Source organism: Kryptolebias marmoratus, linkage group LG8 (genome assembly GCF_001649575.2).
Source record: "Kryptolebias marmoratus isolate JLee-2015 linkage group LG8, ASM164957v2, whole genome shotgun sequence".
Classification (NCBI taxonomy): domain Eukaryota; kingdom Metazoa; phylum Chordata; class Actinopteri; order Cyprinodontiformes; family Rivulidae; genus Kryptolebias; species Kryptolebias marmoratus.
This window is the reverse complement of record NC_051437.1, coordinates 25,545,425-25,573,068: the sequence shown is the minus strand read 5'-3', so window position 1 is coordinate 25,573,068 and position 27,644 is coordinate 25,545,425. Positions and strand designations below refer to the sequence as shown.

The 27,644-nt window shown below is 38.1% G+C and overlaps 1 protein-coding gene across 2 annotated transcripts in view; it reads right to left on the bottom strand.

The window, feature by feature from the left end:
• Positions 1–7,071: 7,071 nt before the first annotated feature.
• LOC108233105 (vitamin D3 receptor A) overlaps positions 7,072–27,644 on the bottom strand; it is a 66,658-nt gene continuing 46,085 nt past the window's right edge. For both annotated transcript variants that reach the window (XM_017411319.3, XM_037976832.1), the window contains 6 exons: positions 24,748–24,932; positions 22,490–22,589; positions 21,374–21,551; positions 17,482–17,633; positions 16,737–16,853; positions 7,072–15,822 (listed from right to left, as the gene is read on the bottom strand). In XM_017411319.3, coding sequence (XP_017266808.1) covers positions 15,569–15,822; positions 16,737–16,853; positions 17,482–17,633; positions 21,374–21,551; positions 22,490–22,589; positions 24,748–24,932 — 986 coding nt within the window. In that variant the 3' untranslated portion in view covers positions 7,072–15,568. The remainder of the gene's footprint in view (positions 15,823–16,736; positions 16,854–17,481; positions 17,634–21,373; positions 21,552–22,489; positions 22,590–24,747; positions 24,933–27,644) is intronic.

Genomic DNA, 27,644 nt, shown 5'->3' with positions numbered 1-27,644 from the left:
TCAGACTCAGGATCAGGCCAGTGAGTGGTGTCCTCCAGGACCTCCTCAGACTCAGGAACAGGCCAGTGAGTGGTGTCCTCCAGGACCCCCTCAGACTCAGGATCAGGCCAGTGAGTGGTGTCCTCCAGGACCTCCTCAGAGTCAGGATCAGGCCAGAGAGTGGTGTCCTCCAGGACCCCTCAGACTCAGGATCAGGCCAGTGAGTGGCGTCCTCCAGGACCTCCTCAGACTCAGGATCAGGTCAGTGAGTGGCGTCCTCCAGGACCCCTCAGACTCAGGAATAGGCCAATGAGTGGCGTCTTCCAGGACCTCCTCAGACTCAGGAACAGGAGCTAGTGCGGCGGCAGCGGAGACCAGTGCAGGGACCACGGCGACCCTTGATTCTCGGGTGCAGCATCATGAATCTCATGAATCTCATGTGTTGCTAGTGGAGGCTGAAACGAGCAACAGCGGTAACAGCTGCCCTCAGCTTCTTCAAGGTGTCAAGAAGCTGATCCTCCTGAGTCCTCACTTGGCTTTCTGTTGGGTCCATTGGGTAGAACCAACTGTCATGATTGGAGGTTAGGAGACAGCAGCCATACTTTAGGAAATTATTAACCTAACAAAAAAAAAAAAAAAAAAAAAAAAAAAAGACAGAACGAATTACAAAAGAATCCAATACTTAAAAAGAGGAAATGACATGGATCTAGTAGATGACATGAGGAACTAAAGTATTTATACGGGGAGTGGTGTTTGGGTTGTGACAAACATCTGGGCTGATTAGCAGAATGAATAACAGGTGTAGGAGACAGGGCAGTGGCAGGCAGTTGATGCCAGTAACATGAAACCTCTAAAAACTGCCAGACCAGAATAGCAACAGAAAACACAGACAATGTACCAAGAACTGAAAACACACTAAATAACAAAGAGAAATCCAACCGGGCTAAATTATTTGCAGGAACAAAACACCACAGAGACCTCAAAACCATGATAGGGTACTTATCTGGTACATACCTGCACCACATATTTACTTATCACTGGGTACTTACAAAGTACATACCTGGTATTTTCTGAGTGAGTACTTGGTACACATCAGAGATTGACAGGGTACTTACAGGGAAAGAACCTGGCACATAGTTTGTACCTACGGGAACTGGGCTGTATTATGAAGTGACTTGTTACTGTGTACTTACAGTGTATATTTCTGATACATAACCAACACATACCTGATAAGTACCACGTACGTACTGGGCTGTATTATGTATCGTTACTTAAATAAATATTTCCCATGTGCGAAAACCTGTAGAGGAAAAGTCAGACCCCTCAATCAGTTCTAGGGGAAAAGTCAAAACATGCACTTGATAACCCAATAAACCGACTTCAGAATATTACAGTACTGGGGAAAAGACCTTTATAATCTATTTCTGAAATTTTATTCAAGCAGGATGAGAGAAAGCAAAGACCTGAGTTTCACACTGAGTCTCATGCTTGTGAGTGAAGCTGGATTGGTAACGGTGTGTGAGGCAACATGACATCAACCATATAAAGATGGCAGGCTGTGTAGGAATGGGTCTGATTAACGGTGAGAAACCCAGGCCATACGTATAAAACTCATACAGAAGACTCAACCCATTCTACATTTGTCTGCTGCAACAGCTGTGGCTGTCGGACACTTGGCTGGAGAAACAGGAATCTTATTCACTGAAACACTCCTCCTCCACTGGGAAAAGCTGCACAGAACTGGGAAATAGTGATGTGAAAATGAGACAAGTAAGAAATACTGGAGGTTACTCCCTTCTGGATTCAGACCAAGAAGCGGGGCCAACCGTGAGCTAACGTATGGCCTTTTTTTTCCTTTTTTTTGCGCAAGATGTGTGTCTGTGTTACATTTTCAGCCAGTTGTTCCAAACATTTTGGTATAAATTTGATTACACAATAAGTCTGTGCAAATTCAATACTTTCTGAAGGTTAGAAAAAAAATCTGCGTACACATTTATACTGACAATGAATGACTCTAAACCCTAATTTTACTTTTTCTGTACTATAAAACAGCAGAACATATTCAATGACCTATTCTATCAATGCGTTCATTTGAGGTACTGATTTTATCTGATATCTGAGGCCGCGTAATCTGCCATGAAAATGAATCCAACACACTAAACAAATTCTGCTTTATGAAACTGACTGAAACCTGCAGTGGCCATGTTATTCAGCAACATGTACGATTTAAGCAACAACTTCTAGAGCAGATTTATAACCAGTACAAAAGTTATGAAAATATCCATTAGGCTTGTTTATTAGATGGGTAATTTCTGCAACAATGACATCCATAAAATATACACATCTTGAACAGTACTTTTCTTAACAAAGTTTTAAAGAGTATTTTACAGGAAACAATAAGACGATTTCACAAAGAAGGTGTCTAACTGTCACAAACTGACACGAGAAAGTTAACAGGATGCTGTTTATGGATCTGAACCGTTGTGACGTCGGTCACATGTCAGTAGCTCTGTAATGTTTTAATGGTGAGAAGTGGGATTTTGAAATCATTCCATATCAGACAAGATGACAATGAAGGAAGGAAAGCACATTATATTTTTATTTATGAGCCTTTTAGTTGTAATATTAAGTCTGGCTGCTGCTTTTTGAACCAACTAGAAATGACAGAACAGTCAAGGTGAGAGAAGATAAAGGCATGCACAACTTGTTTGTGATTAGCATTTAAAAGAAATATTTTTGTTTTTGTTGTTGTCTTAAGCTTAGAAGACAAACGCTAAACAAATGTTTGATTTGAGCATTAAATCGAACCAAGTATTACATGTCAACATGAAACATGTCAACAGAGAACAGACGAGGCCCGAGGCCTGAGCCCTGATGTACCCCAGCTTAAATGAGCTTTAGAAAACAGAATGTATTTTTTTTTTAATCTTTTCAGCTTGCGTTCACATGGAAATGGTGTTTTAGAAGCCTTAAAACATTATATTTTGTGGAGGGAAAAAAAATCTGAAACCTCCACATTTGCATTTTTTATGTCGATGCCTGAAAGGTAACCTTTTGAAAATAACAATAAATAACGATGTTACCACCCTACCTCTGACCTAACCTACATTCTGAAGTCATCCTTTTCTTCTTAATGTTGCTTTTACATTTCCCAACTTCACCCTGTTTCCTTTTTTGGGTGTGTTTTTGCAGCAGCGTTACAGCGCCACATACAGACTCGGCATAGCTACTACATCATTTTGGGACGTTTTTGGTGTTTCGAAACCAAAACATGACAAAGGTTTGCTGTTTGAGGTAAACATCATTTGTTACTTGTTATGGTTTTCTTTTTTGACAATATATAAAGGCCATAAAGCCAACTTGCAGTTTTACAAGAGTTAAGACTTTTTTAATGTCCTGATTCATTGCAGTGTTACAACACAATATTGCATTCCAGTAAAGAGCATCATAACAGTCACCATGAGCAGGATGTGACTAAGTGAGCCTCGTATAGTTAACAATAACATTTTACAAGTGTTTATGCACATATGTGTGTGTGTGAGTAAGTGCCCTCGTGTTGCTGCATGTCTTTGTGCATCATTGCTGCTTCCAAACATGCTTGCAGCAATCATGCAGGAATGTAACGGCAGCATGGCTTCAGACGCCTGCCTTTGTTTTTGCCTCATCAATAAGTCGAGCTCCTTTTCTATGAGCCATGAAAGCCAGTGAGATAATAGTCAATCAGCACAGTGCAGATTGAGCCATTAGCATCTGGTCGGCGGTCAGAGGAAAACTTAATATGAGGGAAACTGCTTTTATGAAAACCACAATGAGTGCAGCAGAGTGGAAGTACTCGCGGTGGCTTTGCTGGAGTTTATTTCAGGCTTGAGAACACAGTTGTCCAACCGTAAAGAGCTGTGTAAACAAATGTAAATAGGAGATGAACTGACGGAAACCCCAAATCTTTTTGTTAAGTGTTGCCATGCTATTTCACATGGAGCCACCGATCACATTTTTTCTCCTGTGCGTTTCTCATCTGTCTCTCATTTCCACCTTATCCATTACTTTCTCACAATCCCCTCCTTGTTTTGGATCCCCATTCCAAGAGGATCTGCATGCAGCACATCTGCTGCTGGATCACATGGAGGAGATTGTTCTCATGATGTTCGGGTGACTCTCATCAGACAGACGAAGCACTCAGTCGACTTCTCCCAGAGTCACGCAGGGAGGGGCTAAATAACTAAAGATTTGGTTTAGTCCTGCTTAAAAAGCTTCTCTGCTGGGAGTTGTTCTACTGAGTGAAAACCAGAAAATTGCTATGTTATGATCAAATAAATCTGGAATAATTATTATTGCATTATTTCAGATGTTGTGATGCTCACTGGTAGACTTTTGTTTTTTTTTTTTTTTTTACATCATATCACAAACTCTCCTCCTTCCTTTCATCAGGCCACAGCTGCAGTTTCATCCTGAGATACGGTAAAGCATCAGGAGAAAAGTAAGCGTAACATTCCCACACAAGGCATGTCCTTTTGTTAGGGAGATTAGGTGAAACACTAACTAGAGCAAATCTATAATTCTGCTGCATCTGAATGTCATTATCACCCGCTGCCAAAAGGTGAAGCTGGACGATTATGTTTTGGCTTCGGTTTGTCTGCAACAAAAATATCTCATGAACCACAAGACAAATTTTACTGAAGCTTGCATAAAGTTCTCATTAGAAATACATCTACAACTGATTAACTTTTGGAGTCAATCTGATCCAGGATGGTTGCCACAGCCAGTTTACCTTAAAAAAAATTAAAAAAACAACACAAAAATGGCTCCAACTCAGCCAGTTTTACAAATAATGACCTAAACTTGGGTGTGGTAGCAGCTCAGGCTGATCTCCAACACATATTCTGAGCACTAACAGATTGTGCAAGTTCTTAGTTTAAAATTGCGCCATTACCTGTTTGCAGTCAACCCTGTTAGCAAAATATCTCATAAAAAACTGGATGGATTTTAGTGAAACATTCAGGTTATAATCATATGATGTCCATCTACAACTGATTAACTTATGGAGCCAACACGATTTAAAATTGCCACCACTGGATGTAAAAATGACCAAAGTCAGTCAAATTTAGATAAAGATCTGAACTTTGATATTATTCACAACATTTCCTCTGATCGTGACATCCTGCAGCGTTATATGAGATGAAGCAAATCCTTACTTCAAAGTTTGACCAAAACAGTTTCAACTTTGTCGCTTCTCAACAAAAGATCAATTTTAGTTTAAAACGCTGGCATGAAAGGAGACAGGCGATGTGCATTCCTTCAACAAAATGCTAGGCCATTCATTTTCTGAAGCAATGTAGTTTTAACTGTCCAAAAAGTTTACATTTTAAAAAAAAACAGTTTAAAGCAGCATGTTGCAGTGCAGACAAGATCATGGATTATTCTGTCTTTGGTCCAGTTAGTTCTGACATTTGTGCTGCTGTAGTGACACCTAGAGGCAGAAAGGAGTTCCTTATCTTGACTTAACGTCAGGTTTGTCCCCCCAGATTAATGTGATAACATCATGATTTAGTTTTGAGTAAAACTGCAGTTAAATAAAAAAGGATAACATGGATTTTACATGATTCCACACTTCTATAAAGTTAGTTCAGGACATGTCATGGGGGATTTCTGCTGCATAGTAAAACATCCTGGCTGTCAGGAGTAACTGCCCCACCTTTTAGACGTTTCTCTGCTTCAACAAAACTCATTTAAAAATAAAAAAATAAAAAATAAAGCTCCTGATGAACTTTAGAAGGCCACACTGTAAAACATGCAGGAACAGAAAGCTCAAACCCAAAGAGTACACACTAAAACTTCGTTTGTTTGTGATACTTTTAATCTGAAAACCTCTCCTGCCTGCCTTCTTTTTGTAATTTTTCTAACATTTTCCTTGTTCCATCTAAAAGAGACCATTATTAACGTGATTTGATTCATTTTACCCAATAATATTTTATACTTCAATTTATATACTTCATAAAGGATTTCTTTTTTTATTTCTAAAGGAATTGACTTAAAAAAAACTCTACTCTACCTCTACTGACCAAAGATGTGAACATTCATACATGAACAATATAAATGTTAAAGAAAATGTCTGAGGTTGTTTAAAACCAGTGAGAGGATTCAAACACCAAATATTTAACCATTTCAGGTCACTGCCCTTCTGCAGACTGACAAACTGACAAACATTTAGTACATTTTTCTTTCTACAATAAATTGAGCTTTTTTTTTCCATCAACGCATTTCAAAAAATTAGGAAGAAAAATAATTAACTGACCTTGTAACTCAGAAAAAACAGCTAAAGTGACAAAATGTACACTTTGCCCTTGGTGTTCACACCACATAAAGGTTTAAATATTTAAACAAAGTTACATAACAGTTTCCATTTGACTATAAAACCCTGCAGGTCTGAGTGAAGCTGCTTCCTAACCAACTCTAGAAACTGTTTTCTGTCCTTGGACTAAAAGAACTGAAGCTTCCTGTCAGGAAAATAAAGATGCCTTTTTCACTGCATCCCATATTTAACGTGAGATATTTCTGCTTTAATTTTTCTGATGCAAAGTAATAAATCCACCAGGTAGGAGAAACACACAAACAGGCTCAGAAACGGTCGTTTTGCATCATTATGTACAGCTGTTTTATTTTTGATTTCCCCAAAACATCATCAATATTTTACTACATACAATAATGATAATCAAAAGAAATCAATCAGCTTCAAAAAGTAAAAAGGGGGGCAACAACTAAAAAAATATATAAAATAAATAAAAATTAAAAAAAAAAAACAGGTGGTGATTTGAGCAAAAAGAGAGACATTAGTTAAGGTACTGTATGCTTAACGCTTTCTTTTTCTATAAGGCTGCCATGAATCGCATCGCCATGGCAACTGATTTTTGAATTCAGCTAGAAGCTCTCCAGTCTGGTGATTTTTTACTGAATGGAGGTGCACAAGTGAGGAGGTAAAGATACTTATCTTGGGACTCTGCTTAAAACTGAACATTTTTGTTGTTTTTGCTCAAATACTCATTAGAATAGATTTGTTTACAAGACATTCTTACAAACAAGCTTAAATTAAATCAAATTACACAAAATTCTGAATTTCATTACTCAGCTACATCCGCACAAGTTTTTTTTTTCTTTCATTATTTATAAGGACTTTTTTTTTTAATTAAAAAGGGGAATAAATAAAAGGTCCTGAATAAATCACAACCAATATAAATAGTGACTCAGCATATCCTCGAGAGAACACACACCTCCCACAAACAAGCTTCTACTGCTTTGTTAAATTTCTTACTGTAATTAAGTATAACAAATGTGTGGCTAAAAAGAGAGATTAAAAAAGAAAAAAAAAACCTTTTTGTTACAGATAGTTTCGTATTCTGGTTTTAAACCCCTGATATCGTCCCAAAATAAGGCTGCGGGTTTGAGGCACACCAAGGTACAACTGAGTTGAGCAGCATGTGCATTTCAGTTTTCTTTTAAAAAAAACAAAAACATGAAACCTTCTAAAATGTACATACGAGTTAAAAATCTATTTGTTTCAGATCACCTGTCTAGCCCAGGTTTTATTATAGAGATTAGAGGTTTTAAAAATAAGAGACAAAAAAATAAAAATAAAAGTACACAATGATAATAAATCACTTTCGTACTTCATACGTTCTGCAGAGCATTTAAGAGAAAAACACAAGTGCATCATTGGCAAAAAACTGCTGGTGAGGGAATGAGAAGTGCACACGTGTGTGTTTGTCTGAATGAGTGCGATGCGTTTCCAGTCGATGAGTTCACCGGTGAATGCAGACGTTTTCAGTGCATGTGTGTGAATGAGCAAGCGCATGTTTAAAGAGGTAGCAGAGAAACGCGATCAGAGCGACGGATGACAGTCCTGTTCAAAACATCAGCCTCTTGGGTCTTCTCATTTTTCAGATTACAGCTTATTTCAGAGTCAATAAATTTCTGTTTCCAACGACCTTTAGACTTTGCAGCTGTATGTCACGCTTGAAGTGAAAACTCACAATTTATTCCGTTAAAAACTAGGAAACAAACGGCGCAATAGAACGCCGTTGTGACGGAGGCATTAGAAGAAGGTCAAATTTGACAAACCGCTGAAACACGCTGCGTTAATAGAAAACACGAGGATTAGAAAAGGCTAATGTGTGTCATTCACAGCATACACAATCTGAAGGCCAGAGTTTCTGAAAACGGAATAAAAGCAACAAATCCAACAAAGATTTGGAACCAGAGTTGATGGAGAAACAAAAGAAGGCAGAGTGCTAAGAGTGGTAGGCTGCAGTGTGTGTGTGTGTGTGTGTGTGTGTGTGTGCCAAAGAGAGACACGCCTGGCTGTAAAGCAAACAAAACAAATCACTATTTGGATCTAAAACAACTAAAGTGGGATCCCAATGTTGCAAACTCTTATTAGATGGTTGAGGAGAGCTTCAGCAAAAGAAATGAGACAAAAAAAAAAAAAAAAACCTGCTGCAACAAAGATGACAAATGTTAGCCAACAGGTAGTTCCAGGCATGAGCTGCAGTTTTTTTTCCATATCCATTTTGGATGTTAGAGCAGAATACGTATTAAAGATCAATGAGAACATGATCACTAACCTGTGAACAGTCATGTGAAGCTGAAAGAGTTGCCACAAGCCTGACTGGGATGTTTTTAGCTGTTCAGCAACAGTTCAGCGTCATATCCTACATCCTGAAGTCTGAAAACGTTAGGACGTTCTGTAAAATGTGTAAAATATATTGATTTGCAAATACAAGATTTCATTTTAAGTGGAATAAATAAACATGAAATTGTACCCTTTTAAAAAAAACAGTAAATGAGGTAATTTTAAATCTGATGGCAGCATCACATCTAAAACACAGTTGGAACAGTGCCATGTTTATTATTATTATATCATATTTGACATGTTTACTCTGATTCACTGTGAATAAAATACGGATGTGTGAGACTTGCACATCATTACATTCTGGGTTGTTTTTTTTTGCTCGTTTTACATTTTACACAACATCAAAACATTTTGTAGAATTGGGGTGGTATATTAAAGGCTGTTTTGTTTATAGTTAATGATTGCTATTCATAATTTCAGGAAATAACATATTTGTACCCTACTCTTGTGTTTTAACAACCGTTTAAAAACTTAGTTGTTAGAAATGTATTGTACAAAGCGTGCATACAAGTTCTTTTTAACACTGTTCTGTAAAAAGGAATAAAAGATCACCTGAAATATAAACCAACTCAGCAAAGCTACTGTGAATCAGGCAACCTATACGGGATGTAGGTCCAAGTTGCTACAAAAAAGCTTTTTGCTACTTAAATAAAAAACAACAGATTTCTGAGTCGCATAGGAGAAAGAAAAAAACAAACTGAGCACTTTCAGTTTTTTAATGTAGCCTTACTTTTATACAAAGGGCGTCAGGGTGCATTGTGGGAAAAATGGTGGACATCAAAGCCGGAGGGAGATTAGGGGACTTTTATGAACGTGCATCACGAGTTGCAAAAAGTGTTAAGACGAACAATTAGATTAGCTCTGTCAACAGGCCGTCATGTAGTACATTAACTCAAAAAACACTAACTTAAAAAGGTGCAAAAGGTGCGTACTTACTTACTGTTTCTCTTAAAAATATTTCAGTTTACTATAAAATCTGTCCTTTTGAGGAATGATGAAGAATGCTAGTCAGAGCTGAAGAAAAATAATTTACTAAAAAAACTAAGTCTGACTTCCTGTGGCCCATCAGAACTCTCTAAGCCTGTCCAGGCCACTTAAATATTAAGGTGCCAAATATTTTACTTTACATCAATAAGCAAGGATTGATTTGTGAGAGTTTAAGGGTTGAGTGACTGTCGTGACAGAAATGAAGTCGGCAAAAGTAACAACAAGCACAAAAGACTCTGACGAGAAAGAAATTCGGATTTTTCAGAAAAATGTGACGAAATATTTAAAGGACTTTATCACCTCAAATAACAGAATTTTAAAAACTATGAAAATAAACAGATTACCGATGGTAAACATCATAATATTGCAATAAAAATGTTAACGTTCTCACTAACAGCCACAAGGGGGTGTCCAAAGTTCCGCACTGCAGATTTAAGATTTGTAGGTTTACGTAAAAATTTGAGGTAAAATTTATCCAGCATTTAAAATAAAGCTAAAAAAAAAGGAATACTACTGTACATATACACACAAAACAAATCTAAATTAGTTTAAAAAAATGTATCTTTTATATTAGACACAATCATGCTGCGACAAAAATATATATATATTTGTATGTGCAGACAGGAGAGGTAGTATTTTTGGTTAAACACAGTGCTGAAGCTTAGCAGAACACCATTTGTTTGTCCGGACAGAGACAATCACGACAGAAAATATACAGACTGAGGCAGGAATGAGGAGAATGTGAGTAAAACAGAGTGACCGGTAACATTTAGGAACATTGGGATCCGCTCCTATACTGACTGGCCTAAACCGGCGACAGGATTCGACCTGACGTCCCTCATCGTACAACACCTGGCTACAAATTCACTGAAACGTTGACATGAACAACACTGTGAAAGTTGCTGAGAGGCGAGTTATAGGTAGTGTGTCTGAGTGTGTGTATAGTGTGTTTGGCTCCCTTAAAAGGCTATTGTACAAAGTCATCGTGGAGATGACTGAGGTATCTGGTAGATGTCTCCAGCTTAGTGAGGTCTTCGTAAGTAAGGTCACTGAGGTGGAGCTGCTGACCTGGGTTGAGGGGACGAGGGGCAAGACGGGAGGAGAGGCTTCGGCAAGTTTTTTCAACTTCATTGAGCACTAATGCATTGGATCTAGAATTGGCTCAGGTTCTCAAACTGTGGTTCTGGTACCACTGGTGGCACGTGAGCTCCCCTCCAGTGGTACACAAAAGAAAATTTCATATCAAGCAAATTAAAAGATTGGCTTAGGGATGCACCAATATCATATTTTGTTTTTCCAAACAGAGGACAAGAACTTTCATTTTACTACTTGCCGATATCAAGTACCAATACGAGTACTAATAAATATCCTTACAATTACTTTAAAAATCAGAGGAGCCTACTTTTTGTGTTAGCTCCACAAGCGAGGCCAGGACAGCAACAGTTTTTTACAAAAGCGCCCCCTGGTGAGCGGTGAAATTGTCCAGAAGCTTGTGCTCAGATCCGTATATTCCCAGAATGCTCTTCTGCTCAGTGATAAACTGAAGCCGTTTCTCGCTGCTTTTATCAAACTCTCTCTCTCTCTCTTTTTTTTAGAGGTTTTATTAAATGGCTTTTGTTGAAAGTGTTAAATTTCGTCCCTCTACTTGACAACTTTGCAGAGCGTAATTTGCAGTCCTCTGTACTTTTGTGACGATTGTTAACCTTGAAATAACCTCCGCACGACTTCTTCTGGTGGCGTTTATTGTTATGTAGCAAACAACGTCACCGCCACCCTCTGGTTGGTGGAGTGGATCAGGACATCCACCCAGCTAACATGGCTCCCCCTCCACCAGCGTGAACGTCACGCTGCCGTAAAGTAGTATCAGTTACTGTGGTATCAGAATACTTTTACATGGCATCAGACTGATACTCGATACTGATGTTGGCGCATCCCTAGTTTGGCTAAACCTTTCTTCTCCAAGATGTAAAATTTATTCCATTGGAACTTTGGTATGATAATGCTTTTGTTCCTTTCTTCTTTAACACATAATGCTGGTGTCTGGAAAGCTAAACTTTTTTTTTTTGAGGTGGTATGTTGTGAAAAAGTTTGAGAACCACTGAGCAGCAAGGTGAATTATTAGTGTAAAAGGAATAGCCAGATTTGTCTTGAGATATAATGCTCCAAACCTTAAAATATTTAGAAATTATTCCCAGAGAAAAGTCACCAATCAGCAGCAGAGAAAAAAGGAGGTAAACAAGTGATGAGTCACTGAACCTAAAAAAGCTTGCTGACTCTCACCCCGTCTCCCTGTCCTGCATTCATTTTGATGATGTAGATGTTGTTACTGAGCATTAAAAAAAAGTCTTTAGATGACAAGTATTGAACAAACCATGACTGTTAAAAATCTGAACTCTGAGAGCTGCAAAGTGAGACAGAGAAAAAGAAAAAAAAAAAAAAAGAATGTCACACTTTGGATTCAGAGGCAACATCTCAGTCAGTCTCTGCACACTCGGCCTGTACAGCGAGTCACTACATCTACATGTGGCAATTTTAAAAATACTTGTATCTCCTATGATCTTTATACAGATTGTATACAGTCTCGTGGAGGTCCAATTCAAAGGGTTAAACAAGACGGAGGAGTCACTTTAAACCGCATCCAGTTCCACGGCAGCTGCTCCCCTGAATCCCGGCTTCCCATCAGGCCTTGGTGCATCAGATTTCCAAAGCAAAGATTAGCTGGCTGCTAACTTAAAGCTATGAAGAGAAATCTTGCAGTAGCTGTCTATTGTAGAAGAGGAGGTGGTCAGATGGTTGGTTGGAGAATGAAGAGGCACGCCAAAGATGTTTCTGCAACAGTTCGTCACTGGCTAGATCCTGTATCAGTTCAGTTGAGGCAGTGTTACTTAATGATGACTTGAGTGTCTTTGACATGAAAAGCAAGCAGCATGTTTACATCGACTGCCTTTCTATTGACAAAGTATGGATTTAGATATTTCCGTTGAAGTAATGGCTCCGGGGAAATCGTCTCCTTCCCTTCTTCACCCTTAAGGTAAAGTTTGGTGACTTCAAATCGAGGAGAGGGAGCGCGATCACGCACACTTCAGAAAGGCTCCAGAGATTTTTGTTGTTCAGCATGAAAAAAACAAAACAAAACACTGTTCCAGAGCAGAAGGCCAATCTACAAAAGTACACCCTGCCACTGAATAAAATCTTCAATCTCGACTGAAGGAAAAAAAAAGAAAAAGATATTTACCAAAGTGAAAATATACTGTATATATTGTCATATTGTCAAAAGCTTATTGATTGAAAGAGAGAAAAGACATACATCCAAAATCTTGGAATGGACAGACAAGACTTTTAATAGCAAGAACATATTGAGTTGTTTGGGTACTTTTTAAAGGTCTGTCAGGGAGTTATAGATGTTTACAGTGATGTTATCAGTGTAAATTCTGCAGAATTCTGAGATAAGATTTAGATTTAGTTAAATTCAACACAAATTAATGAAGTTTATGAATCCCATCAATACTGATCCTTTTTAAAAGGACATTTATAATAAGTTTAGTATCATCAAGATATACATTTCTCATGTTTAGGCTGTAATTGACTAACGTTCAATAGTTCAATTTCAAAGTATTAAAAAACATGTCCTGTTTCCACAGCAATTCCTTAAAACAACTCAATAAGTTCATCAGATTTTGCTCCTCTGTCCATTCAAGCTGAACACAACATAATAGTCAGCCTCTTAATTGCATATACAAGAGCATCTCCAGAGCAACTTCCCATCAACAGTTTAACTCTTAGTATTTTACCTACACTAGCTTCTATTTACAGACTAAGCAAGTGGTATTTACAAGGTTTCTCCACAAGGGGGTGATCCAGGCCTGCATGAGGTGTGAGCATGCACCAAGTCAACAGAAACATGATATGTAGTGATAAAGTAGTGATAAACCTTGCTTATGTGGCTGGTGTTGAAATGACATCAATGCAACATAAAAAGATAGGAGGCTTAACTTTATCATGGGTTTATAAAAGTCCTTCTCGTGCTTCGTCTCTCTGCCCAGCGTTTAGAGGACCTGAAGGATTTCTTTCCAAAAACAAGACACTGTACACTTTTTTAATTCTAAACTGCTACCATCTTTAAAATATTCACTTACTGTGCCCTAAACTTTTATTAAAGATACGTGGGTATCTAAAAATGTTACTCTCCGATGGACAGTACGATCCGGCGAAACAATTTCGTAAGTTTTTAATATTTAGATGAGCTTAGGAATGAGAATCGTGTGATCTTTTCAAACTGTTTATCTCTTAGCTTCCTTATGCTGTTATTCAGTATGATTACAAATCACAGTGATGCCTAGAGCTTTAGAAACAATCTCTGTCTCCTGATTGTAAGCTTACGCCACATTCACACACTTACAGACACACACGCACACGCCATAAAAACACAATATCATCAGAAAAACTTTCCCTGAGGCAACAGCTGGCAGCTAGTTTCTGTCCAACTATCTAGCTCTGTCTTAGCAGCAATCCAAAAAGCCAAACAAATATTTCTGAATAATAGCCATCCACAAAACATAAAAATTATGTTTGTGGAAATCAATCTACAAACTTCACAGGTCCAAAAATACCGGAAAGTATAACAGAAAAGTGCTTTGTTGCACAATACCTTTAGTCAGAGCCTGTAAATGCACCCCCTTGTGGTCCATCAATTCCCTCACACACTGTACACGTAGCAAAAATAGAAAGGCTCCTCATTTATTTCTCAGTATGTATGTATGCATGTCATTTTTAAGAAGATGACACATACATACATAACTGAGGAGGAGCCTTAAAAACCTCTATATTATTCAACACTCTCAGAAGTATTTCTTTCTATACAGAGTACAAGTCAAACAGTAGGTGCATCCAACTGTTTGACAGATACCATATGCAAATATATGCTTATACTTATCGTATTCAACTATATAGAATTATACATACATTCTTCTTTTGTTACATTTTCATTATGAACAGGGAAATACAACTGTAGCACCTCCCTCCATTTATTAGCCTCCCTACCTTGTTCACTCAAATTGCACCTTTCTTCGCGCCATTCCCATTCTCAAACGTCAGTCTTGCTTTTTTTTTTCTTTCTTATGAACAGATTTACAAGGCAGGAGGACACACCACATAACACACCTGTATCTTGCATTATAGCCAAGTATTTATAAACCTATAGTCCATGTTTTTCCATTGTTTTACTAAGAGCTTGGTTATGGCCACGGATGTTTAATATATTTGGATGCCTTTGCTGTTAAAAACTGTAAACCAACAATGTTTGTAGCTATCTACACAGTTTATCACCCAGCGTGGGTAAAAAGATGTAAAACTGAGGATGTTTTTTTCTGTCACTGCCATGTGTTGTTAACATGGAGACATATGTCATGAGGATGATGGTGAGAGGGATGTGACAGACACACCCGTCAGGTCGTCTCCCCTGTAAGATAAACTGCAGGGAGCAGATTTCAGTGAGAGGCGGTCATGGTAAAAATGTGGAATTTGAAGGTGCGGAAGTTATGAGGATGAGCGAGCTGAGATACCTGCATATGCAAATGAAAAATAATGTAATGCAGTAATGTCTTTACAAAGGTTAGGATATAATCTAGTGATCCAAGTGCTGTAGGAACCGTCAGCGTGTTTGGATCTCTGGTGTTTGTGAATCCAGAGGTCTAGTTATGGTTGACGTTTAGCTTCGATGATGAGGGAAAAGGGGGGACTGCCAGATAATGAAGAGGTGAAGATATTTGTCTACATATGTGACGATCCGTCTTTTCCCCACTTCTTCAAAGTTTTAAGAAGGCTTCAGTTTTTCTTGAGGAAAAGACAACCAAAGTTGGTTAATCATCCTGTGTGGGATGAGTGTGTGTAAATGCAAACGGTTCTTCGCCTCCTGCTCTGCTATGACACCTCGCTGCCAAACACTTCCAGGACCAGCGGGGTGAGCTGCATGCTGTGCTCGGGCTGGAAGGAGAGGGAGCGGTACTGCTTGGAGTGCTCCTCGTTCAGACTGCGCAGGTCAGCCAGCTTCTGGATCATCTTGGCGTAGAGAAGGCGCCCCCCAGGGTGGTTGACCCGAATGTAGGCCTGTAACACTTCAGACAGATGGTCCTGGAGCTGCTCGATGCGAGCGTGGTCTTGAACACCAGGGCGGTCTGCAGTTGAACAACAAGTGTTTGGTCCATTAGGTCAGGTAGTAAAATAAGTGGCATGTGGACAGATTAGCAGACAGAACACAGGGGAAAAAATACAAAATGGGGGGGGGGGGGCATGGAAAGACAACAGAGCATTATTCAGAACATTTTTGTTGCATCTTTAAAGACAAAATCTGCAAAAAAACAGATTTTAATCATATTAAAAAGACTTTGTCCCATTTAAATCTGAGACCAGAGGTGATAATAAATTGATTCAGTGTGTTAAGTTACTCTACTCTACTTCTTTTGGCTCATATTGTGTTCTAACTTTTCCTTTGTGTACATAAATTCAAATACTTTTTAAGTCTCCATTTTCAGATGCTGAAACGTTGATCAGAAAGTACGTTGTAACAGAAAGTTTTAGATTTGGCACGCTCATCTATGGGGTTTTTATTTGACCTCTGTTATCTTCACTCTGCAACTTTCTTTTCTACATACATTCAACAGATTTGGTTATTTTAATATCCCTTCTTTTATTTACCCCCCATTTAAGTCATTAAAAAACCTTAGCTTTTATATTAAATGTCACCTGCTGATAGGTTCATGTGTTTGCATGCAGCTATTTCTTAAAACTTTATTTTCCAAATATTTGTCCACTTTTGATGTTTGAGACAATCATCATGTTCTGCTACAATATTCAGCTTCTCATGTGTGGAACAGAGACTGTTGTTTTCCACAAAAAGATTCTTATACATTACTGGCAGCCTGCTGTGAATAGTAATCTTCGGTTAAATCTAGGTCAAAGAGCAAAGCTAACACCAACAAATATTGTGAGGCAAACTTTGATGTCATGCCAGTAAAGCAAACAACGATGAACCCTCTGCATTTTAAAAAATAAACTGGGTAAAAAGTGACACTCTGAACACCAGCAGTACCTGGAGACAGCAGGCAGATGGCCATGAGCAGCACATGTTCCTCCTCGTGCAGGTTGAGTTTCTTCAGACCGACTTGGAACTTAACCAGTGGCTCCAGCAGCTCCAGGGTGTGACCCGCTGTGGAGGATCGCACAGTTAGTGCTGCAGAGTCTGTTACAGTTTCCTGCGTTATGCAGGGAAACATTTATAAAGCCTGTTTTTGACACAGGAATGAAACTCTACTTTTCAGCTTCAAAGGTTGTTTTTTTTTTAAATCATTACTCTTTTTGTGTGCTGAATAGAGAGCATTTATTCTAACTTTGCATGCAAGAGTGAACAGGCAGTGTGTGTGTCTGTGGCTGCCTTACTGTTTCTATGAAAATTCCTGAAATCAAAACCTCACAGTAAACTGCAGAAGTGCACAGAGAAGCAGCTTGTCAGTAGACTTTATGAGACTCTCTTACATAAGATGGGCGAAAAATAATCTCATCAGTCTCATTAACTTCAACAATGAACACTTTTCTATCCGTGAGTTTTTTTCTGCGGGAGCGTAGTTTTACAATGAAGTGCTTGATTATGTGGCCTTCAAAGAAACCTCCCGAGGAACATGAGGAGGTAAAAGGAAGGATTGTATTTTCAGCAAGGTCTCCAAACTAACATGCTGAGGGTGCAAACATGTGTGTTCACGTATTTATAATGCATAGAAAAAATAATAAGTCCTCTATGGTAAATTCACATTTCTGTATGATAGTGACATGGAACCAACCCTTTGTAACATCGTTGATGCAGTATTTAAAATCGGGTCCCCCGCAGCTCCAGGACATGTCCTCCAGGCTGAACGACTGGTTTGAGCGCAGCATGATGATTTCGATGGCGCTCGACTTTAACAAAGCAATCTGGTCCTCTGCAGTCAGATCTCTGGAGAATAAACACAAGTGCAAACAGAGTGAGTGGCAGTTTAAGTGTTCACAAGTTGGTGCAAGTTCTGTTACTGCAAAAAAGTTCATCTTAAAGAACCATTGATGCAATCTTTAAAAAGGCAGAATCTCCACGTTCATCTTACTTAGGTTATTGGAATAATACAGTCATAAGAAATTTTTAGCACTAGACTAATAAATATGGTCGTAACAGCTCAATATGCAATTGGTGGTGCTTATAAAAGCTCATAGATATAACCAATAAACTGCTACTCAACAAAAAAACACACACAAGTAGATTTTTAATTGTAAAATGTGTCACGCCATGCACTCTTGACTTTGGTTGGACCTAAGCAGTTAAAAAATGTTTATTAAACAACCGTTTTATGTTTGTTTTTACCGTTTGCTTTAGAATCTAATAAGAACAAAATCTGAAGAAAGCAATTGGCACTGTCACTGACCAAAGACGTGAATTGAATTCATGTTTTATTTGTGCAACATGAAGTGATGTAAAAGCCTATTTTAATAAAAGAACAACACATAGTGTAAGTCTCAGTTCCTGTACATGAGCCAAACAGCTATAAAAAGGCCATCTAAAGCTGTTTGCAGGCAACCAAAATGAAATATGCTGTTACACTAAAATTAAGATGATTTTGTCGGAGCTTGAATCTTGTTGAAAACATGTAAAATGGCAGGCCTAGCAGTTCTTGAAGGAATACATATCACCTGCCACCTTCCACGCCAGAGTTTTACTCTAAAATCACTAAAATCGTCTCATTCTTTGAAGACAGGGAGTTACAGACGTTTTGGTCAAACTTGTGAATGCCATAAAGTCATACGACTCTCACTGACTACCACACCAAATTTTAACTCAATACATGTAATGGTTCATGAGATAGTCAATGACTCAAATAGTCATTGGAAAACTTAAAACAAGCTCATGCTCAATCTGATTGTGCTCGGAGTATGTGTTGGGGATAAGTCTCAGCTACTACCACCTATAAAACTGACTTTTAAATGTTTGCTAGGACAGCTTAGCTATGGTTGCCATCTTGAATGTGACTGACTCCAAAGGTTAAGGTTGTAGATGTTCATCCAATCATTATGATTTTCTGAGTTTCATTTAAATCCTTACACTAGTTCACACACAAACACACACACAGACACACACAGAGGCAAAAACCATTATCATCCTTATTCGCCTTTCATCAGTGGGCAATAATAATCTAAATACACAAGCAAACAATATATAAAATCACCCGATTCCTTCACTTATACATTCCAATCAATAACGCTATTTAGGTCTAAATAGTTATACTTACAGCTACGTAAGGCTAATAAATATTGACAGCAAAAACCTCCAGCAATTACTTGCAGAATATTAAGTGGGCAGAAAATTTACTGAATGTTCCCTGCAGATAAAAAGTCTAAATGTTGTTGCAGCGTTCTAATTCAAAGCACACACACACACACACACACACACACATTTTGTTCAGGCTCTCCATGAGATCCATTAAAGCGATAACAGCTGTTTATCGGTCAGAATGTTCTACTCAACCACCTACACTTACAAATAAGAACATGTGTGTATGTGAGAAAGCACAACGTGTCCAATGACTGCATCGTATGTTTATCGTAGCAACAGGGTACCGTACGAGCGGATCTTTATGACGTGCATCTATACGGTGACGAAAGCAGAACTTAACGTTTTATTCCCCCTTTATTGTTCATCATTACTGCTAAACACAAAGAGATGCTCTGTCTGCTTTTCTTATGTTTATTTTAACCCATTTGAAAATGTCAAGATATTAAATTACCCCTATTTATTCTTATATCTAAGAATACCAGAATACTTCAGACAACCTCCTACAAACTCATTTTAAACCGCAAAGTGATAAAGATGTCAGCGACTAAACATTATGAACACATGTTTCTAAAATCAGAACAATTAAAAAAAAAAGTTAAAATTCAGTGTCTGAAACTCATTAAAGTATAGAGCCACAAGAATTCCTGGTTGTGAAATTTTAATGGCGTTTTCAGCGAACATAAAGAAATCCTGGGTTTCATTAGACCTTTAAACACTTTAAACACAGCTCCAACTCTAAAATATTATAACTTTATTTATGACAAAACCACAGTAAGAACAACACGTTTAAATGAAGTGCCACGTGTCCATGATAGGGGCCATAATAAACCTGTACAGCTAAATAACCATAATATTTAAAAAATAAACAATATTCATATTTGGACACAGATAGTAATACAATTGTTCCAATGTGGCAGATTGTTCTAGTTATACATTTTTGTTCAGTTAGGAAAACAGATTCTCTCTTCATCTAATAAAAATCTACTTTTGTGTATATTTTAAAAATATAAAACATTCATTTAAACAATTAGATTATTTGTATTAGTCTTGTTTTAAACTTCTATAATCCCTGTGATATTACAATAGTTGTCAAGCAAAAATGTTCAAACCGCATTATTCTGTTTCTCTCTCAGGTCCACAAGTTAAAGCTATCCTGCGTCATATGTGGTGGATAAAATGATTTGACTCCCCTGTTATATTGTTTATGTACGTGCCCACATTTATAGTTATTTTTAAGTTCATCTCATCTCTAAAGCTACAGCGTGTTCCAGTATATTCTTGGAAGAGCTTGTTTGTTTTCACCTCACCCATTAACGTTCCGGATACGAGTCGGCGTGCTCTGTGTGTGTGTGTGTGTGTAGGTGGGAACCTCATTCAGGTTGTTATCAGTTCGTGCTGCTGGTCTGATGTGGCAGATTTTTTTACAAGTAAATAAATCATAACCAGAGCTCGGTTAAACAATAGAAACCAGCAGGAAGTAAAACTGTTATTGTGTTAAGACTGGACCGCATGTTTACAACTTATATGACTAAACATACGAAAACATATTTAAGCATTTACTTGTTTAGTTTAAGTAATTTGCTCAAATGCATTTTAAACACACACACACAACACCAAAAAAATAGGAATTTCCATTACTGATTGATTGCTTAATCACTTTTAAGTCAAAAAATAATTTACTACACAAAAGTTATTATTAATTAACGTTTACTTAACCAGATAAATCCCAGAGAGGCCTGGGCCTGAAAGCAGCTGAAACAAGCAGGTTTCTGGACTAAAAAATGTCTGAGTTTGACAGAAAAACTAATGGAAGAAATTCTTGCCAGATTAAACCATCCATTTTCTACACCAACGTGTTCCTGTTCAGGGTCACAGTGAACGGAGCGTGTGGTGAGGTACACCATGGACAAGTGACCAGTCTGTCACACAGCCACACAAAGACAAACAACACTCCACGCACACACTCGGATCTAGGGCCAATTTAGAGCCAGTTCACGTAAAATGCATGATATTAAACTGTGGAGCACTTGGAAAACCCAAACAAGCACAAGGACAATACGCAGACTTCACATAAAAAAAGCCCCAGCCAGGAGTTGGCTCCAGAAGCTTTTTTTATTATTTACTGAAATAACTCTTCTTTTAAATAAGTGTCTATTTATATATTTATTATGTCCAACCACAAATTGGTTCAGCTTCCAACATAAATTTGATCAAGTTTAATGCAACCAGGCAAACAAAAACAAAAGTCACATGGTATAAGCTAAAAGGCATCATTCAAAGCATAAATACTTTGATGCCATTCTGCAGATAATTATGAACCTATATGAGGATTCGTTTAAACCAAACTCATTTACAGTAACTTTTTAAACTCATACCTGAAGCCTGGGATCATCTTGGCAAATCCTATGACTTTCTGGATGCTGTAAGAGACCAGGTCAGCCAGGTGGGGCAGCATGGAGAGCTTGGTGTCCTCCTCACAGGAATCAGGGCTGCTAGCACCATCCTGGTACATCATTAACAGGTTGCTGAAGTTCATCTTGGTGTCCACTGACTCTGTGAGCAGCAGATCAAGGAAGAGCAGAAGAACAGTCAGATCCTAATTAAAAACATATATTTTGATAATAGCATTGCAGATAATAATAAAGAAATTGCTTTTTTTTGCTAAATTTAAGGGTAAATGCTAAATTCTGAATGACTGCTGAAATTTGTTGAAGCTAAAACTGAGCTGTTAAGTTAAAACAAGCAGAACAGAGGCTAAAATGAGCAAAACAAGCTAAACAGCAGCAGAACCAAAAAAAATCTAAAATCAGCAAAACAGTAGGTAAAAAGCAGCAAAAGAGATGCTAAAGCTAAAATCAGCATAACAGCAGCTACAAGCTAAAGTTAGCAAAACAGTAGCAAAAATCTAAAAGTAGCATTAAAAGCCAAAAAAAAAGCAAATGTGCTGACGCACATTCTAAAGGATTTAAAGAAATCTCATTGTACTGCTATATGGTTGTTTTTTTAAATAAAGTTAGAAAAGTGTAAAAGTTACAAAAATCAAAAGTAATGACAACAACAACAATAATAATAATCAGCCATTTTAAAACTTTGAAGACCTTTTTAATTTAGTTAACACAAATAACTTCCAACTTCCAAACTTTCAAAGAGCAAATTAGTGCACTGATTTAAATGTAAGACTTATATCAGATTCAAAACAACTAACATCAGGTCCAAGCACACCTCTCAGAACATAGATAAATATACAAATGATGAGCCATGAAAGCAATATGACTCATACAAAACATTCAACCATGAATAAAATAAAAACATATGTTCTATTTAAATCTGTAGTGCAAATGTTTGCTGAGCAGTTCTGAAGCTCAATGACATTTTTCCAGTACACAGTATAAAAGCAATGTTATATAAATGCCACTGAACTGTTCTAAACTTAACCTTGGTTGATGGAAGTGAAAAGGACAAAAGAAGAAAACAGGTTTTATCCATCTCACCAGGTGAATGATTGAATGAATCAGAGGAGGCATCAGACAGTGAATGAAGAGAGGCGGCTCTGCTGGCACTGCGTGTCACCGGGCCGTCACGCACTGGAGGCTGAAAACACACGACAAACACATATTATACGCAACTACTTCTCTTATGAGCCTCTTAAAGTTACGCATTAAATGATATATTAATCCATGTTATCATTACACACCAATGACCAGTAACATAATTTAGATTACTGAAATTGGACTTTTTTTAAGCCAGAGTTTGGTAAAAAGAAGCAGTTTCATGGTGAAGTCCAACTCTCACTCTGAAGAGGTTCGACTTACTGCTGGCAATGCGAACCAGGCTTTCCCACCGTTTGTATAGGGACTGAAAGGCCCGTAACAACGGATCTCCTTTCCCGTACTCACAGAGCACCCCTCCATAGGGTACCCCGGGGAACACGGTCGAATGCCTTCTCCAAGTCCACAAAACACATGGAGACTGGTTGGGCAAACTCCCATGCCCTCTCGAGGACCCTAGTGAGGGTAAAAAGCTGGTCCAGTGTTCCACGGCCAGGACGGAACACGCATTGTTCCTCTTGGATCTGAGGTTCAACTACCAACCGGACTCTCTTATCCAGCACCCCTGAATAGACCTTACCAGGGAGGCTGAGGAGTAATTGGAGCACACCCTCCGCTCCCCCTTCTTAAAAAAAAAGGGAACCACCACCCCAGTCTGCCAATCCAGTGGCACTGCCCCTGATGTCCATGCAATATTGCAAAGGCGTGTCAACCAAGACAGCCCAGCAACATTCCTAGCCTTAAGGAACTCAAAGGATCTCATCCACCCACAGAGCTTTTTAACTACCTCAGTGACCTCGGTCCTGGTTATGGATGGACCCACCCACCCCAAAGTCCCCAGACTCAGCTTCCTCCATGGAAGACATGTTGATGGGATTGAGAAGTTCCTCGGAGTATTTCCTCCACCGCCTGACGACATCACTGGTCAGCAGCAAACACCTCCACTATACACAGTGCTGGTAGAGTGCTGCCTATAAATCATTCTTTAAACTCTGGACTGATGGGTCTATGTTTATTTGAAGTTGAACATAAAAATATTTGTCAGTCTTACAGAATGTATGTGGAAGTTTATGAGTACACAACTCATGTACTGAGCATGTGCTGCAATAAGAGTAGCATGTAACGAGTGTTGCAACAGGTGACATTTGGACTCACAAGCTTCGATGTACTTTGTAATCCCAATGTCTGTTTGCTTTTAGTTTAGTTTTAAAAAAAGGATTAATTTCAAGTGTTTTTGTATGCATGTTATTTACCTAAAACAAAAAGAAAAAAACACTTCAGTTTTATTATAGCGGTGGGAGGTATGGCCAAGCTTTATCTGACTACTTCAACTCGGAAGGGTCACCCTCAGTTCAATGTAACACCCACAACCACTACATGTGTAATTTACTACACATCAGAATGTGCTTGTGGCTGTCTACACGCTGTGTGCTACAAAAACACCTGACGCTAATAAATCAAAGAGGCTGTGGGACTTTCTCAGACATTCCAGTCAATCCTTACTCTACATCTCATTTACTCTGGACAATCTTATTGTGAAAACGATGTCTGGTGTAATTAAGAAAATATGACATAACTCTCGGGTTTGGTGACCCCTGTTAGTGGTGTCGAGCAAATTAGAAGCAAACGGGTGATGGCTGTTGTTGTTGGTTGGCTTAAAACCAGTGTCCTGTGATTTTTGTGATGTGGAAAATGCAGATGGATTCATAGAATTGGAGTGGAATCTGTAAAACAAAGAACTTGGATTTTTCTTATTATGTGTATTTCCAAACTTTACAATGATTGTGAAAGATCTCCACTGACATCTCTCCTGTACGTCTGTGTTTTTGTGATGTTACAGAGAACTGGGGCAAAGAGGTATATCCTAGCATCCAGAAATTACAAAATGAAAACAAAAATGAACACAAAGTTATAGCAGAACAATATCCAAACAGTGTCTATAATTTTTTGGGGAAAAAACGTCTCAGTATGTTTTTTCAGCACATTTTGCCGTCATGTTTATACAGAGGGAGGGTGTAATGTTAGCGTTACTTCAGCAAACCTTTTTGTATGAAAACACATTAAGACAGATGAGAGTTACAAGCAAACATTTCAACATGGGATGTTATGGAACTAAAACACCTGATGTACTTCTGTTAAAGTTTGCCACATAACTCATGATATTTTAGACATTTTTTCTTTTAGTTCTGTACTGAACTGACCCTAAAACGTGTGAAGTCAGAATAGGAGGTGTCGTAGGTCTTGTGGTGAGCTTCCACCAGGCAGGAGATGATCCGAGCCTGCTCCTCATTCAGCCGGGGCCTCTGCGCCTCACGGGCTGCCTCCTCCTCCTTCCTCTTCATGATCATTTCCCTTTTCCTTTGAACCTCCTCATCTGTCAGAATGACTGCAACAGAGGATAGAAAGTGGGACAAATTAAAACATTGTATGTACAATAAAATCATGGAAACAATTATCCAGCAAAAAGGAACATCTTTATTTATTAATATTAAGACTAGCCAACAGCACTGAAGGCATGTAAATGTATACCGAAACAGTTCCTTAGTAAAAATTGATCCCTCAGGAGATCACTGTTTGCAATCAATGAGGTGAAACATGGAAATTTTGTCTTTTAGGAACATCTATGTGCTTGAATACATCAAATAAAACAAAAAAAAAACAAAAACTTTTTTTAAAATCAGGATTTAGAACACTGAAACATAAACGATTGCAAACGAGTGAAAAATTATAAATAAAATCCCAATCTTTCCAAACAAAAACTGAACAACAAAATGTCCTCTTGGAAGAGATATAAATCATGCCAGTCAATCAACTCCAATTTTAATCTTGAAAAACAAGATAAAAATTGGAAATATTAATTTTAGTTCTTTGTTTATGCAGAAGTAAATGAAGACAGTTACAGCAATTATTAAGACATAATCTCATTCATCCTAAATAGTTCCGATTATAAAAGTAGCTCTTGGGTTTTAGAAGACTTGAAATAAACCTTCATGAACAAATGACTAATATATTGATGTGTGTTGCAAAATGTTCCCGATGATGACAAATCAGTTTAAGCTGTGCTTTAGAAGATTTGTTTTTAAGAGGAACACTGGTGGCCCTCATAGTCAGTGTGTCAATGTGACCTTAATAAAATGGTGGGGTTTTAAATTCGCCACCGAAAAGACCCAAGTAGATTCTTTTATTTGTTACATTTCTGCCACTGAGTTGAGTGTGGTTTAAAATCATACACGTCACAAGTTTTTCATGAAAAAGACAGTTGGGCCTCATGCAGCTCCACTTTTTTTTCCCTTAAAAAAAAACATCTAAGAATGAAAGCACCACTCAATATGAAAGAGCTGACCAGACACACAGTGGCCTTGTATAATCATCCATAAGTGACTATAAATTAAACAGATGCATGATGATGCTGTTACGACCATGAAAAAGAAAAGTTGCAGTGATGTTACGAAAAGCACTGGCAGCTCTCAAGCATGTGAAAGTGTGCATCATATTTTAGATGCTTTCTCCTTTTATTTTTTGTATTTTAGCACAAAAAAGAAGTAGTAAAAGTAAAAATACATTAAAAATTTTTTAAAATACATGTAATTTTACTGCTAATATGTTCATTTTCCACATTTGAACTGATGGTCACTGTAGTGACTGCTTCAGGAATGCACTGCCCCTGAATGCCTGGGTCCATATTAATCCTTTGACTCCTTGACACTGTAAACAATCACCCATGAGGTTCTCCACTATGCAGAAAGACTGACAGACAGCATGACTGTCAGACAGATTACAACTGCCAAGGAGAAACAGACTGTCATGGCTAAGTCACAGCATGACTGGGTCACAACATGCATAAATACAATGACAAATCTGCCAACCTGGCAGCTACACATAAACAGAAAATTTCTGTCATATATACAGGCAGTTAATCATTAGTTAAGCATTTTTTGTTAATATATTTGAAATGCAAGAAGGGATACAACTTTATTTCCAGGCACTAAGCTCTTCAACAGTAGGACATTCTCCCTTTATTTCTTCTGAGTGCATTTAAAGACGCACAAAAATGTATTTTTTGTTCATGCAACCACTAAAGGTGGGGCTTCAACAGAAAGCATTGGATCATAATACTAAGGATCTTTGAGTTTAGTGTTAGATCATTCAAGCAGTAAAGTCTTGGGAGGAATCAGGACTTGAACCACCAACACTGTGCAGCTACAGATATAAAAAAAAAATCTCTTAACTTAAGTTGTGGCAACCTAAAACTAAAGTACATATTTGGAATTTGCCAAATAACTGAGTACATGATGGTGCAATAAATAGTACTTAGACTGTGCACATCGTACTGAAACAAGGTTGCTTTCAGTACTCAAACAGAATTTTTAGTGATTGCACTCTTGTTTGCAACTACTGAAGCGACTTTATGCAGACAACAACAACAACTACAGGCCTAAAAAGGCAACTGAATAAATCTGTTTAGCCACCCAGGATTTACTAGGCTTTCATTTCTTTTAACCCCCTGTCATTAATTAGGCTTTGGGTGCACTCCAGTGTCCATCTAGTCCCAAGCCAGGAACGGACTGCCAACAGCCACTCCTTGTGGTAAGGATATTCAAGCATGTAGAGCATAATCATGAATAGGCAAAGTTTGGTCAAAGTTTGGCACAGGTCTTCAAAGCAGCTATTCTAAGGCTGGAACTTGGCTGAATTAGTTAGTTTTCAGCCAAGTTGGAGCACTAATTGGCATGATTAAAAGAGGAGTCCACAAAAAAGACAAAACATCATCAAAGGAACATCTTGACCACCCCACAGTGCTTGGCAGGTACACAGGGGTTCACCAAAAGACAGTTTGGTGTTTAAAAGGGGCTGACTGGATGAGGTGATGTGGTGCCTGGCATGGCACAGAACAGCTAAGAAAGAAGGCAAACAGTATGGAGGAATTAATTAAACAAAAAGAACTAAATCAAGTTTCAGTCAACACTACTAATGCTAGGGACATTGGTAAAAAAACAAAAGAGAAAGACAGAACTCCTAAGCTGAAGGCCAGAGGTTCACTGTTGGCTTACACATTAACCAGCCAACCAACCAGTTAAACACAAAAGAGGCTGCTAAC